Here is a 15,707-nt window from a genome sequence, read left to right as displayed (position 1 = left end):
TTAGCTTTATGCTGTCCATCAAAAAGATTTTTGCATAGTGGGCTGTGTTACTGAATTTTAACTAATGACAGACTAACCTACAGAGGTTGTTTTGTTGTGATTGACATCCTAAAGCTCAGCCAAAGCTATCTGAGCTTATACTTCCTTAAATTATGCTTGCTTGCTTATTTCCTTTGTACATTTTTGTTTCTAGCCAGAATCAGAAAGGGTAACATTATAGAAAAATGTTAAATAAAAAAAGATGGGGAAGAACAGTTAAACTTGAACTCTGGAAAAAATTGGTTTCCACTCAGTGTTCGTTTTGGGTAAAGGTTCAGTTTGGTGGTTGTTTTATTTTGACTGGTTTTCCTGTCTGTCAGTCTGATATGAAAAGGAGGACTTGTGGCACCTTAGAGACTAACCAATTTATTAGAGCATAAGCTTTCGTGAGGCACGAAAGCTTATGCTCTAATAAATTGGTTAGTCTCTAAGGTGCCACAAGTCCTCCTTTTCTTTTTGCGAATACAGACTAACACGGCTGTTACTCTGAAACCAGTCTGATATGACACTCTCATGCCCTGGGGTACATATTCTATTCACAAGAATGAAGGAATTTAAACCCAAACTAAATCCCATGTAAAAAACTTACTGGGTGAGCCGACACCCTAAATTCTCAGTGTTGTGATGTGTATGTTACGTTTCAAGAATATTAGAGTTTAACCGTGAACTGAAGTTAGAAACCCAGAAAATTCAGAGTGAAGTTGCATCTACAAGAAAACCAAGCAGACTAGATGATCATAGTGATCCCTTCTGGCCTTATAATCTATGCAAATATGGAAATTTATAGTTAAGGTAACCATACTGCCTTAACTCTGCCCCCCATAGAAATGCCAGCTTCCCATGCTATCCTCCATAGTGTTTGGGTAGAGCCTCTTCTGCCAACATAGCTCTGTCCACACCAGCGATTTTGCCGGTATAACTTATGTTGGTCAAGTGTTTCCCCACTGCTGACTGACAAAAGTTTTACTGATAAAAGCGGTAATGTAGACAAAGCCTAAGTCTCCATGAGGGGTACGGATTTAGGCCACACCCCTCTCCTCAATATTTCCTGCTGGCTAGTTTGAACAGCTCCCTGCTCAGCATGTTGGATTTTGTGGATCCAATTCTTAGACACTTTGCATTCCACATGCATCGCAGAGGGAGCCTAGGCACCTAACTTGGGCTGTAGATTCCACTGTGTGGAAAGGTGCCCAGAAAAATGTATTGTCACATCCAAGTTCCTTCATGGATCTAGCCCATGGTAATTGTCTGACAGAGTGAAGCATAATAAAACCTTTTCCTAATCCCCAAATAACCCAAAAATGTCTAAATATAATTTTCTCACATGTAGACAAAAATTCACCTTTTGGATGAGCAAAGAGGAGATTTAATCTCAGGTGGCAACATTTTTATTTTTACAGCTATAAACTCTTGCAATCGGCCTTTAAAGGAGAAATGCCTCCTCAGCCCAAAATAGATCATTGCTAATGCAGTGCTTTAACTGATGGTGTGCACTGGAGGATTTAGTGTGTGGTACTGAATGCCTTTGAACAACTGACTTGTTTCAGTAACAAAGTTCCAGTTGCATAATTGCTTTTGTGAGAGGAGAGAGCTTCTGCGAGAGGAGAGAGCTTCTGCGAACAATAGCCAGGATGTCAAATTGTTAATGAGTTATCTGCTTTGCCTGAAGTATGCATTACATTTTCAAGCCATCTATGTTTGTCCTGCTGGGTTCACACTTTCCAGCCCTGCCTGTGATGCTACACACAGTAACCTAATACAAGTTTTGTCCAATTCAGCCAGACTGGCTGAAAATATTTTAGTAATTTGGCATTAAGATACTACCTTGATGGCTGATCTCAGGAAGAGCCCACAATTTGCATGTGATAAGAGGCCAGGTTATTTTACCTTAAGTAACATAACTGTGCAAGGAAACAAAAAGCAAAACAAAATGACCTGGCATTCAGACCTTGTCATTTGGAAAGATAAAATATCCATTTGCTTTTCTTCATGAAATCATCTTTACGATAGCACTTGTGTTCACATAATGGGATGTGCAGACCTTAGAAGCATTAAAAGGAGTTAACACAGGATATCGCTATGTACCTTGATAAATGCACTGTCTTGGGCCAAGGTTGTATCAGTTAAAGAGTCATTGTGGCTGCTCTCCCATTCAGCTCCTCCTTTGTTGTGCAAAGTAAAACCCAAGCCTGGTTTTTGGGTTTTTTTGTTTTGTTTTTTTGGGTGGGATTGGGGGGAGGGTGTTTTGTTTTTAACCCAAAAGCTCAAAGCAGTTCCATCAGCCTATGGACTTCAAGAATGCAGCTTCCCCTCCCTTGTAGGTGGTAAAGTAGAGACAGTATGGTACAGACACAGGTTGCTCAGTATCAACTCTGTTTCCAACAGGATAGACTGTCTCTGGATCAAACCCTCCTTTATTCTCTTGGCCTGGGAGTACCCCCATCTGAATGATCTCATCGCAAAATGACCTTGCCTGCCCCTCAAAGATTGCTGAAACTTTGCTGAAACCATCACTCTGCTTCCTTTCCATTTGAGGTTGAGAAGGAATTCTCTAGTGGATTCAGTTTTCCCCCTCCCCCCCCATAAGATGTATCACTCAAACCCTGCCTCTCAATCCTTTTACTACATGTGTACCTCCCCAGTTAATGTTACTTGACCATTTTCTTGGTCTGAAGAAATTAAGGTTTGATTTGATCTGTATCAGGCCTGGCCATAGCTAGTATAACCTCTTGTGTCCCGTATTTGTCCCCAAAGCTATCTACCTAAAGGACTCCTTGACAGAACCAAAGATATTGGATATTGCTTTATCATCTTTTATTATTGTCATATTGAAGTATTAGAGAGACATGGTGGGTGAGGTAATATCTTTTATTTGACCAACTTCTTCCTCCGACATGTGTGGCTCAAAAGCTTGTCTCTCTCATCGCTCTTTGATCCAATGAAAGATATTACTTCACCCACCCTGTGTCTCTAATATCCTGGGACCGACACAGCTACAACAACAGTTCACACTATAGTGAAGTACGGCAGATCATTTCTAGAACCTTGCTCGGTACAAATATTGCTGAAGTATCTGCTATCGCTGGTCAGGCTTCAGGTATCATCTTTAAAGGTTCATCTGGCAGCTAATTGCAAGGTCCTTCACAGTGCAGACGACTTTATGATCATTGTTTGAATCATTTAAATATTTTCTTCATCTGTATGTTCTGGTGAAATCTATTGTGACTTCTAGGGATCTTAATCTGGCCGTTAGCTCTGAGGTGGCACCAAGCATTCTCTCTACCAGGTGCTTGGCTGACTGATGCTTGCCCACATGCTCAGGGTCTAATTCAGGGATCTCAAACTGAAATCACCATGAGGGTCACATGAGGACTAGTACATTGGCCCGAGGGCTGCATCACTGACACCTTTTCATATAAAGGTACAAAAGGCCCCCCGCCTGGTGCCCCCGGCCCCCCCACTCCACCCCTTCTATGAGGCTCCGCCTCTTCCCACTCCTTCCCCGCCCCCATTCCAACCCCTTCCCCAAAGTCCCCACCCTAATTCCACCCCCTCCCTGCCCCTACTCCAACTCCTTCCCCAAATCCCTGCCCCTGCCCTGCCTCTTCTCTGCCTCCTCCCCTGAGTGCGTGGCTCCCCGCTCCTTCCCCCTCCCCACCAGAAAGCGCTAAGTGCTGCCAAACAGCTGTTTGGCGGTGGGAAGCGCCTGGAGGTAGGCAGAGGAGTGGGGACACTGCGTGCTGGGGGGGCGGCAGGTGAGGGGAGCTTAGCGGCCACAGGAAATAACACCGGGAGGGATGCGGGGGTGCTCAGGGATCTTGGCGGGCCACGGCAAAGAACTCCGTGGGCCGTGTGTTTGAGACCCCTGGTCTAACTGATTGCCATATGTGGGGTTGGGAAGGAATTTCCCCCTGGAACAGATTGGCAGAGAACTTGGAGTGGGGGGAGGGGTTGCCTTCTTCTGCAGTGTATGGGTGAGGGTCACTTGTCATGATTATCTGACTGTATCTCACTTATTTCCTTGTCATTGTGGGAGCCTCGAGCACTGTGCACCTCTGTCCCTCCTATTTTCTCCCTGTGGCAAGTAATAGTCTCCTGAGGGTTGTACTACCTTGGTCTAATTTCGGTTGTTGGGGTTTAGTGTGTGGGTGTCTGGTGGTGCTGGTGACCCATTCTGTCCTTAAACTCTGACTTGATAACTCTACAGAGACTGATTCCATTTGTAACCCCATGGAGGGATGGTTCTTTGTATGAATGCAGCACACATATAAACACTACAGAGCAGTAACCTTAGTTCAAATGAACTGTTTTGCTCCCTGATTTGCTTTTCTTCTTTCCATGAAAGTATTCATGGCCATCCGCTTATCACTGGGGGTACATCCAAGTGTACCTGATACTGTATATTCAGAATTGAGTGCACATTTTTGGCATGATGTACCATGTTGAGTAGTAGCTACATGGGTAATTTTGGCTCAAGTCACGCAGTATTTACAGTAAACAAATTCAGTATAAAAAACCTTTCATTTTTTTTATGAAACACAAAGAGAGACACACATCTGTAACCGAAAACATTTTGCAGCTTTGAGGGGGAAAAAAATAGAAAAATTCTTGGCAGTGTGCTAAAAATAGCTATTTGCCTCTCATCCAAAGCTGCATATTTATTGAAGCCAAGTCTATCTATTTGAGCATGTGTTTTTGCAGTTTTAATGTACTAGAGATATTTACATTACAGTTTGCATAATAAATTTTCAGTATTTGTTACCTTAACAAAAAGATTTCCATGAAAGTGGTTTTAACTGTTCTAGATACAATATTTTACATCCAGACTAATGTAAAATGAGCTCCCCTCTCTATGGGCCTGATCCAAAACTAATTAATGTCAGTAGAAAGACGCTCATTGGTATCGGTGGGCTTTGGATCATGTTCTATAAACTCTTCATGGGAGCCATATATTTTGCTAGTTTACAAGTAAAAAGGGTTCTTTTTCTAGATTCTAGATCTGAATTTCGAGAGTCAAACTGGCTTCTCCCCTTCTCAGGGTCATCACAAGGAATAAAGATTCTGCAGGCTAACTTCTGTCCTCTGTTATATGTACCTCTGCAAGGTCATTGACAATAGTATTAATGAGTAACTGTAAATGAGAGCTGTAAATAGAATGCACTTGTGTTACTTCCATAAAACTCACCCTTTCAGACATTTTCCCTTATTGTAAAATTAATGTATTTTTTTCTTGTTGTATGGAAAGTCTTACCTCTGCAAATTGCAGACTCACTCTTAAGAAGTTACTGAGATGGGCACATCACCTGTTATAAACTATGACATATATAAGATAAAAATATTAATTCAGTTTATTGGCATGCCTGACAAACTGTATCCTGAGGCTGACTTCAAATTCTATAGCCCCTTGATGAATGAGGAAATGAGAGTTGAACAAATTTCTGGCTCTCATCTTGTAGAAAAGTATGGATTTTGTGTTCACTCTTTTACATGCCATTGCACTGCCGCTATTATACCTTAGCCACACATTTTGTATATGTTAATTTTTCTACTGGCTACCAAGGCATATGTGATATCGAGAACAACAGTTTGGGTATAAAATAAAGTGTAGAGTTTTACAAGAATTAAACAATCTCCTATAAACCGAAGTTAGTTGTTGTATAAGACTAGCTCATTCTCAGTTTAAAATAGGGGGTGGGTTGTAATTTTTCTGTTTTTTCTTCTGCAAAGTTGTGGAGAGGAACTTTCATTAACCTGATTATCTTTTTTCTTGACTGCAGAAATTTTTTGATCTTGAAGAAGAGAATGCTTGCTTTCTCAAAGAACAGAAGAATACGTCCCTTCCCAAATTAAATCGGAATAAATATATGGTGACTGATGGAGCTGCTTATATTGGTAAATAATCCCACATCCCAGTCAGTTCTGATTAGTACATTATAGCTTTGGAGCCCAAAGTCTGAAATAACAATTGATTGTAAGCAGGGTATTAAGTAGCTAAAAACCCCATTCAGTGTCTTTGAAGATTGGACATTAAGTGGAAAATTCCTATTTTCAATACAAAGCTGTTTGTCAATGCTGGGGTAGAAGAGTTGAATTCCTTCCTTCCAATGGATTGTTTCCCAAGGGAAGTGGTTGTTTTTTGAATTAATAAGAGTAGCCTGAAAAAGCAACTATAGAATGTACTTCATGGAACAGTCCTGCATTGGTTTAGGAATAGATTGGATGATCTAATGGATCATGTCAATCTCTAATTTCTGTGAAGACTGACAAGCCTTACAATTTGCCATGTCATCACTACGTTTGGGGTATCTTCATAAAGACAAGTTGCCACTCTACTCATCCTTTGCAATTTACCCCAGGGACACAGCCTGCGTACTGTAATGCTTGATTTCAGAATACCTGCATTGTACTGTGCATGTTTTGGTTCATAATCTGAAGGCATTGCCCAGAGGGTAAGTGTATATTTAAACAATGTCTGTATGCAGCTAAGTGTAAACGTTCATTTTGATTAAAATATTTATTAAATGGAGTAGTAAAATTACCCTTTGGAAACTTGAAGCAAAAGCAAGCACTATAATCTATTTAGAATGGAAATTTTCATTCTTGGATTTATTAACTCTCATGAGTAAAAATCTATTACTTTTTAATTCATAGGGAGTTTCCTCACTGCCTAAAAAATGCAGAGCACAGCTCAAGTAGCTGAGCTGAGAAAGGGGTAGATCGGTGAAATATCTTTCTCATTCAGGCACTTAGTAGTTGACTTATCTCCTGAAACTCAGCATCAACTGATTTGGCCTAGCTTGACATCCAAAATCCTGCCTGGGCCAGACTTGATGCAGGGCCTTGCCTGTTAAGTCCCGTCTTAAGGATACACATCTCTCAGTCATAAATACATACAAATTGCCATACCCAAACCAAGCAGTGGTCCATCTAGTCTAGTATCCTATGGACTCTAACAGTGGCCAATACCAGATGCTCATACTTCAGAGGAAGGATCGGAAAACCCCACAATAGACATTCATGGAATAATATGCTCCTTAGGGCAAGTTTCTTCCTAATACCCATTCAATCATGAAGGTTTATATCCTTTATAAAACACTTCAGTTATTTCCTTTCATTTTTAAAATCTTTACTCTTATAATTCCAGCTATTCTCATTATCATATAAGCATCCACTCTTTTTTGAATCCTGCTAAGCTTTTGGCCTCAGTAACATCTTGTGATAATGATTTCCACAGACTACTTCTGTGTTTTGTGAAAAAAGTGTATCCTTTTAGTAGTTTTAAGTTGTCTGACTTTCAGTTTAATTGACTGTCCCCTTGTTCTTGTATTATAAGTAAGGGTGAATAGAAGGGCCTGATCTCCCATCCTTTACCTCTTTCCAGAGCTCATTCCCTTCTGTTTGGGTGAGTGTAAACATTACCATTTTCCCTATTTCCATTTACCTTTTTTGTACAAAAGGCATCGGGTTAGGCATAGCTGCTGTGGACTTGTCGATGTGCCAAGGATGATTAAACTAAATTAAATGATTACATTTTTTCAATTCAAGGATTTATGTCTATATACAGCACTCAGGGTCCTTTTGGCGACGGGTTCTCAACTTACATTATTTAAAATTAAATGAATACGCAAAGATGCAGTGTCCCCTGTCTGGAGCTGGAATAAATTATTTTGACTTTTTCATAAAGGTCATTTGGTTTTTCTCCATGTGTTGGCATTATTAGAGATATGTGGACAGCAAGATGAGGTTATTTCTGCATATAGTTGTTTCCAAAAGTGTGTTCTGTACTGCTAGTCAGGTATAGTCCCTTCAAAGGCAAAATGTACAATATCCATCCTCTTTTCCTCTCACATGGAGGACCCTACTTGTAGCAGAACTGGTTCAATTCCACTGGGCAGGGTAAGGCAGGAATTGGGGTGTCCAGCCCCTGTGTGCAGCAGAGATCCTATCACTGTGGGCACTCTCTGTGTGAAGCCACCGCACCAGGGATTTGGGGTTGTAATGAGACATCCAGCAACCATTCCCCTCACACAGGTGAGGAGTACAGACATTGTGATGGCTCCTCCGCTCCACCTCTTCGATGAAGCTGTAGCCCCTGAAGAACTCCTAAGCATAAACCCATTTTCTTGGACTGTACACTGAATTGAGATTAGGGCCAGTGTGTAGCGTGCCTTCTTTAAAATTGTCACGGTTACAAGACCATAGCTGAGGGTCAAAAGAACTAATGCTTTGTTATAAACATTTCATCATAAATTCTTCGTCATGTGAAATGTCCTGTGTTCTGTCACTGTACCTTCACCCTCTCTCCTCACATTTGTAATGTCACTAAATCATGCTGCTTTCTGTATAGGGTCAGCAAAATATACCCATTGCTCTCATTACCAAAGCCCTCTCTAGATCCTTATTATGTCTCACCTCAAGTACTGCAGCCGCTTCCTCTCTGGCCTCTTGCACGCCTTTCTTACCCTCTTCAAACTATCCAAAATGATGTCCCCTAAATCATCACTCTTTTCTGCATCTCTGACCATGTCCAATTGCTCTTCAGATCCCTAGATCAAATTTCAGCTCCATGCACTGAAGGTCCTACACAACATGGCTCCGTCTTCTACCACTCTGGTGTTTCTTTCCACGGTCTTCACCCACTCCACCCTTCTAAAGCCACCCAACTAAGTACAGCATTGCGTCCATTTGCAGTTACAACTGATAGGATTTAGAAAAAAACAAGAATCAAAAGTGTGTAAGGGATATAAACCTTCATGCTTCAGGGCATGAGCCATCCTCTAACTGAAGGATAAGGAAGAAACTTCCTTTATGGGCAAGTTATTCCATAATTGCTCACTTCAAAATTCTTGCATCTTTCTTTGACGTATCTCGTACTGGCCATTATCAGAGAAAGGATACTTGTCTGGATTCTAGCTAGATCACTGATGTAATCCAGTACAGCAACTCCTAAATTCCTATATCCTTCTCTGCACCTCCTCCTTTGCTGCTCCACACACCTGGAACTTCCTCCCCGACCCAATCCAAAATTCTTCCATCCTTCCTGAAAACACACTTCTTCACTCCATCCATCCCCACTCCCTTAACATGTAGAAAATGATAAACAAAACAAAATATACAGAAATAATGAACCAAGATGCATGTTTAACATCCTTCAGCTACATTGCTTTTCAAGAGTTCACCTTTCTCTCATCCTTCTCTTCTGTCTGTTGTCTCCTTAGATTTTAAGCTATTCTGATATGGACACTCTCTTGCTACCTGTCAGTAAAGAACCTAGCCCATACTTGGTTCTACACTGAGAATGAATAATAATATAATGGTTTTCAAACAATATAGATAGTAAACCATGGTGATAAAAATCAAGTCTTACTTGAACCAATTAACAGCACATAATCACAGAGATGATCATGCTGCTTTCGTTGTTACATTGACTATAAACAAATGAAGGTTGATTGTGCAGTTAAGGATTAGATGTACTGGCATAGTTTGACATTAATTTACCCCGAATTCAGACATAGCATATGTGCAGTCGCACACAGTAAAGATAAATACTAATCACTGACTTTTCTATGCAATGAAAGGATTTTTAAGCACAACAGTAGCAGAAAGCCTGCCAAATAATCAGTGGGGCCACTGGATGATCGAATTGCTGAAGGAGCACTCAAGGAACACAAGGCCATTGCAGAGAAGCTAAATTAATTCTTTGCATTGGTCTTCACTTCAGAGGATGTGAGGGAGATTCCCACACCTGAGACATTCTTTTCAGGTGACAAATCTGAGGAACTGTCCCAGATTGAAGTGTCAGTAGAGGAGGTTTTGGAACAAATTGATAAATTAAACAGAAATAAGTCACCAGGACTAGGTGGTATTCACTCAAGTGTTCTGAAGGAACTCAAATATGAAATCACAGAACTACTAACTGTGGTATGTAACCTATCACTTAAATCAGCTTCTATACCAGATGACTGGGGGATAGCTAATGTAAGGTGAATTTATTAAAAAGACTCCATGTGCAATCCTGGCAATTCCAGGCCGATAAGCCTAACTTCAGTACCAGGCAAATCGGTTGACACTATTGTAAAGAACATAATTATCAGACACATAGATGAACATGATGTCTTGGAGAAGAGTCAACATAGCTTTTGTAAAGAGAAATCATGCCTCACAAATTCATCAGAATTCTTTGAGGGGATCAACAAACATGTGGGCAAGGGTGCTCCAGTAAATATAGTGTACTTGGACTTTCAGGAAGCCTTTGCAAGATTCCTCACAAAAGGCTCTTAACAAAGTAAGCTGTTATGGGATAAAAGGATCATGGATCAGTAACTGGTTAAAAGACAAGAAACAAAGGATAGGAATAAATGGTCAGTTGTCAGAATGGAGAGAGATAAATAGTGGTGTCCCTCCAGCGATCTGTTTTGGGACCAGTGCTATTCAACATATTCATAAATGATCTGGAAAAAAGGGGTAAACAGTGATGTGGCAAAGTTTGCAGCAGATACAAAATAATTCAAGATAATTAAATCCAAAGCAGTTAAGTAATTCTTAACTGGAAAACAGACGACTAAGGGGGGATATGATAAAGGTCCATAAAATCATGAGTGGTGTTGAGAAAGTGAATAAGGAAGTGTTGGTTTTGTGAGATCGCATTGTAACTCTTGGCAGTCTGCTTTGGAATTCCTAACTATCAGGGTAGTTAAACACTGGAACAAATTGCCTAGATTGTGGAATCTCTGTCAGAGGAGAGGGACTTCAGTCCTGAGAACAGTGAAATACCTGTTTTGGCTTTCAGACTGAGCAAAGGTAACAAAAATGCAGAAATGAATTGCAGTATACTTTAGATAAGTAATTTTTTCCTGAGCTGTCATAGAAAATACATATATTCCTGTAATTGTTCTAGAGGGTGAGGGTGGGAAGAAATACTGCATTCTGTTGGATTGGCTTTTTTTATGTTGTAGTCTCACTACATATTCTTTTCATTTATTTATAGGTAATTTTGACTGGGTAGGAAATGATTTTACTCAAAATGCTGGAGCTGGCCTCGTTATCAACCAAGCAGACGTGGGAAACAACACAAGCATCATTAAGCAACTTAAAGCTGTGTTTGAAAGGGACTGGTATTCACACTATGCCAAAAGTTTGCAACCAACAAAAATCCCAAACTGCTTAAACCACAAACTTAACAAAGCAGTGGCAAATAAGACTGCCATGAATTAAAAAGACTATTTTACTGTATGATGAATGAAGAAATACATCGGGGCTGCTGTAACCCTATTTCATATTTACAGATAAGAGACTACAAAAAGGCAAAAAAATGTTTTTGTTTGGGTTTTTTTGGGTTTTTTTTGGTTTTTTTTTTAGGAAAAAAGCACACTTGTATAAAATGTTCTCTAAACTATATTCTCTATATTGAATTATTTATGACTTTTAAATTTGTTACTTCTTACATTGAATGTCATTTATGCTTCGACATTGATTTTTCACATTTGAATTTAAGCATACTTTGATTCCTCTCCTTCAGTTTTCATACCTCCCATCCTGGTTAGGCAGAACCTTGAGGCAGAACTGAAAGCTGAGCTATGAAATGTCATTCTAAGATCAGCTGGTATTGATATATAATGGAGGACAGACTTCCCCCCATAGCAAAAGATACTAGTTTGAGCAAGTATTCTCCCATGTAAATCGTTCCGTCCAAGTATATGGCCATCCAAGGAGATTTTGATAGTTTTGAACAGATAGTTTGATATCAGTATCGAATTACATTTTCACACTATCCTCAAAATGTATTAAAGCTAGCTGTCAACTTCCTTGTCATCTCCTAATAAAACCATACGTTTTCTTTTGTCCAGACAACTTTCACTATAACCTCTTCCCCCAAACCTCTTACCTAACACATTTCAAATTTTTTTATTAATTTTAATTCCCTCTACCTTCAATGGTTATTTCTTGTTATACCAATGTCTCTTTAATTTTGAAATTCCTGGATTCTGAGGATGTTTTATTCTAAAAATCTATTATAAAGATGAAGGGCTGTCTTTTCTTGTTAGCTGTACAATGTGATCTTCCCAATTTGAAGTATTTCTCAAGAGTGAGGCAGCAATTTTGTGTAGCATCGTTGTTTGAAAAAAACCCTAAACCCTTAAATGCTCCTTTTTGAAAATGATGAAGGGCTGTGCAAAGCTGTACAATAATTTTATTGAACATTTTCACAGTTTTGTTCTAGTTGATTTCATACCTGGCAAACTTTGTTTTGTTAATTTAAAAACAAAACGAACAAACAAACAAAAAAGTATCCTTTTGTGAAATGGTGTTTTTGTGTCAAAATAGGTCATTCAATTTCTTGCATGTTTTTTATAATTATAAAAGAAATTGGGACAGATTCATCTCTGGTGTAACTCCATGACTCACTGACTTCAGCAATTACACCAGCAATGAGTTTCATCCAGTATATTCAAAGTTGAAGATCATTTTTTAAATCAGATCTGTTTATTTGCAAAATTTCACTGAAGGACCAAGAGAAGCTCTAGAGGTGAATATCTTTCAATCATGTGTCTTGGGATAAACTTAATATTAAGTGCTTGCACAAAGGCAGAAGAGCCAAAAATTCCAGAGTTTGCAGTTATAGCTTCTGCTAGCAATAGCACATAAAAAGATAAAAATTATTAACCACTGATATATTTCCCTTCCTTGCATTGTTGATCTTAGGAATGTATTGAATTTTTAGTACATTTTATACAGATAATGGAAAATGTCAATGGAGCAAAACTTTGTCAAACAAGAAAGCAAAGGCATTTGTTTTCAAGGCAGGAGAAAGTGATTTCATGACATTGTTGGGTTGCCACTGACCTTATAATTCTGATACCAAATGAATGACACACATGCAGTCATTTCATCTGATAGATTTTTGGAGCAGTAGAGTCACAATTGTGTACTGGTCCATTATGGTATAATGGATTCCCATGTGCTGGAAGAACAAATTTGTGAACTTCAGTCATCCAAAAAAGTACAGGTTGTTTTTTTTTTTTTAAAGTATACTGTGTTTTTATGAACCATCTGATTTATGAACAGAAGGGTTTATTTTTAAATAACTTTAATCAGTAAATAGTGGTCAGCCATTCTACAATGGGACTGGCAGGCACAAATTTCGTTTGGTATAAAATATGTACTAATGATTTTAATATAGTTGTTTCAAATGACAGCAGCTCCAAAGAAGTACAGAAGGCTTTGGTATGGTATGTTAGACAAAAGATAAAGTGCATCCTTGGATTTAAAAAAGAGGAAACGGAGTTTAAAAGAAATCTTATTAGTTTTTAGAACACATCAAAGGGGATAATAACCAATCATTCTTTCTGGGTTAGTACTATTGTAGTTCAAATAGATCAAATGCAGTGGACCAGGTTCTGATCGCAATTACACCAAAGTAAATATGAAGTAACTCCATTTAAGTTAATTTGCACTGGTTCATTTGAGATCAGAACCACTGTTTCCTTTGGCTTTAGCTCTGTAGAGCACCACCACTGCATGGCATGTTTTCAAATGCCTATAGGAATTTGCCTGTAGTAGTTTCTCACAGATCTCACAAACAGGATCCAGAAGATGCACTTTCTCTAACTCCCTTCTAACTGGCATTGGTAACTCTGTCGTATTACAAAGGCTTTTCTAAAGAGATCAGCTTTATTCTTAAAGAATATACACTGTAATTGTTGTTTGCTGCAAACATTTACTAGTGCCTTATTCATGCACAAGGTTTTATTTAACTATTTCTCTTGTGAAACCATGCTAAGATCTTGTGTTTAATACTGAAGCATAAAAACAGCTTGCTAAAAAAGACAAAAGACCTACATATTGTGAATGTTTAGAATTCAGTACCTAGTGGTAGAGTCAAAAAAGACAAAACTGTTGCCAAGAGCTGGGCCCAAATCAAAACCTTGTATATGAACACACCTGAACTTCGGGGTGTTTTAAATGCCACCCCAGCTTGGGATCCAAATTTCATAAATTGACCCATCTTTATTATGAGATGATGCAAATCCCAAATCAAAATATACCTGATTTTGGGGATATTCAAAATCTGCATTCCCCAATATCAGACTCCAATCAGAAGCAACAATACTGTGGCAGTTCTTTCAAGCTTGAGGGTTAAGTAAATCCAGACACATACAAAGGCTGATACACAGCTACTTTGCATATTTCTTTGCAGTGTTGTTGTAGCTCTGCTGGTCCCAGGATATTAGAGAAACAAAGGTGGATGAAGACCAACTTCTGTTGGTGAAAGAGATCATTCAAGGTGAAGTGCGCAGTTAACACCTCTGCAATCATAGGACAAAGGAGGGGTAATGGATTGCAGATTGTTTTCATGAGCCATAAATCCAATGTCTTTATTGAGGGCATGGCTACACTTGCAGATGTAGAGCGCTTTAAGTTAAACCAGCCTTCGGAGAGCGCAGTAGGGAAAGCGCTGCAATCTGTCCACACGGACAGCTACAAGCGCACTGGTGTGGCCACATTAGCAGCTCTTGCAACGGCCACAGAGAGCAGTGCATTGTGGTACCTATCCCAGCATGCAAGTGACTGCAACGTGCTTTTCAAATGGGGGTGGGGTGGGGTGGGGTAAGACAGGGAGTGTGTTGTGTGTATGTTGGGGGAGAGAGAGTGGCTTTTTGGGGGGCTGAGAGCATGTCAGCTTGCTGTCTTCTAAGTTCAGACAGCAGCAGACCCCCCCTCCTTCCTGCCTCTCTCTCTCACACACAGCGTTCCACACCAATGGTTGCTTTGTCTCGGAGCAGATAAGCAGCTGGCTGTCATTCAAAAACAATGAGAAGAGTGGCCACTTGATTTAAGGGCATTATGGGACATTTCTGGAGGCTGATCAGAGCACAGTGATGCAACATCTCGTTCACACTGACACCCGGGCGTTTCAGCCAAGGCACAACAAGCGTTAATCTTCTCACCGAGGTGGAGTAACGCTCTAGCCGTGGAGCCAGAGCGCTCTACGTGCCTTGCCAGTGTGGACAGGTAGTTAGCTAGGGTGCCCGGGGCTGCTTTAATGCACTGTAACTCACAAGTGTAGCCAAGCCCTGAGACTCTCTTTGAATGTGTTAACTCCAAAACAATCTGTTCCACCTGGCATTTAAATGTGATACTCTGAGTGCCTTTCCCAGACCTGTGGAAGAGCTCTGTGACACTCGGAAGCTTGTCTCTTCCTCCAACAGAAATTGGTTCAGTAAAAGATATTACTTCAGCCACTTTGTCTCTCTAACATCCTGCATAGGAACTAAGTGATCTGGCCTGTCACAGCCCTTTTCTGCCTCCACTACACACTTCTTTCCTACTCAGACTAAATAGCAAATGGGATTATATGGGAGGTCGATAGAGGGCGCATAAACCTTAAATAACCCAGTGGAGCATGAGGAAGTTTCTATGGCTACTCTTAGAGCCTGCTGGTATACAAGTCCCCTGCTGCTGTAATGGGTATCTTTGCCTGTTCTCTGGCAAGATCAGGCCCAAAGTTTGTCTGAATTTTTTACAATAAATGCATATTTTTACCATATTAAGTTTAAAAAGCGTCAAATTTGGGCCCTGTGTCATCTATGATACAGGTCCCAATCCTGTTCCCATTGAATTCCGTGTGTATGACAGGCCCAAAGTATGAGTCTGAGAAACAAGTTTGG

At 39.9% G+C, this 15,707-nt stretch overlaps 1 protein-coding gene across 2 annotated transcripts in view; it reads left to right on the top strand.

Moving 5' to 3' along the window:
• PLD5 (phospholipase D family member 5) overlaps window positions 1–11,358 on the top strand; it is a 237,878-nt gene extending 226,520 nt beyond the window's left edge. For both annotated transcript variants that reach the window (XM_073335270.1, XM_073335271.1), the window contains 2 exons: window positions 5,817–5,931; window positions 11,027–11,358. In XM_073335270.1, the coding sequence (XP_073191371.1) occupies window positions 5,817–5,931; window positions 11,027–11,253 (342 nt within the window). In that variant the 3' untranslated portion in view covers window positions 11,254–11,358. The remainder of the gene's footprint in view (window positions 1–5,816; window positions 5,932–11,026) is intronic.
• The last annotated feature ends 4,349 nt before the right edge of the window (window positions 11,359–15,707 follow it).

Source organism: Lepidochelys kempii, chromosome 3, assembly GCF_965140285.1.
Source record: "Lepidochelys kempii isolate rLepKem1 chromosome 3, rLepKem1.hap1, whole genome shotgun sequence".
NCBI lineage: Eukaryota > Metazoa > Chordata > Testudines > Cheloniidae > Lepidochelys > Lepidochelys kempii.
The sequence above is the reverse complement of the archived record's forward strand: the minus strand, read 5'-3'. Positions and strand labels throughout refer to the sequence as shown.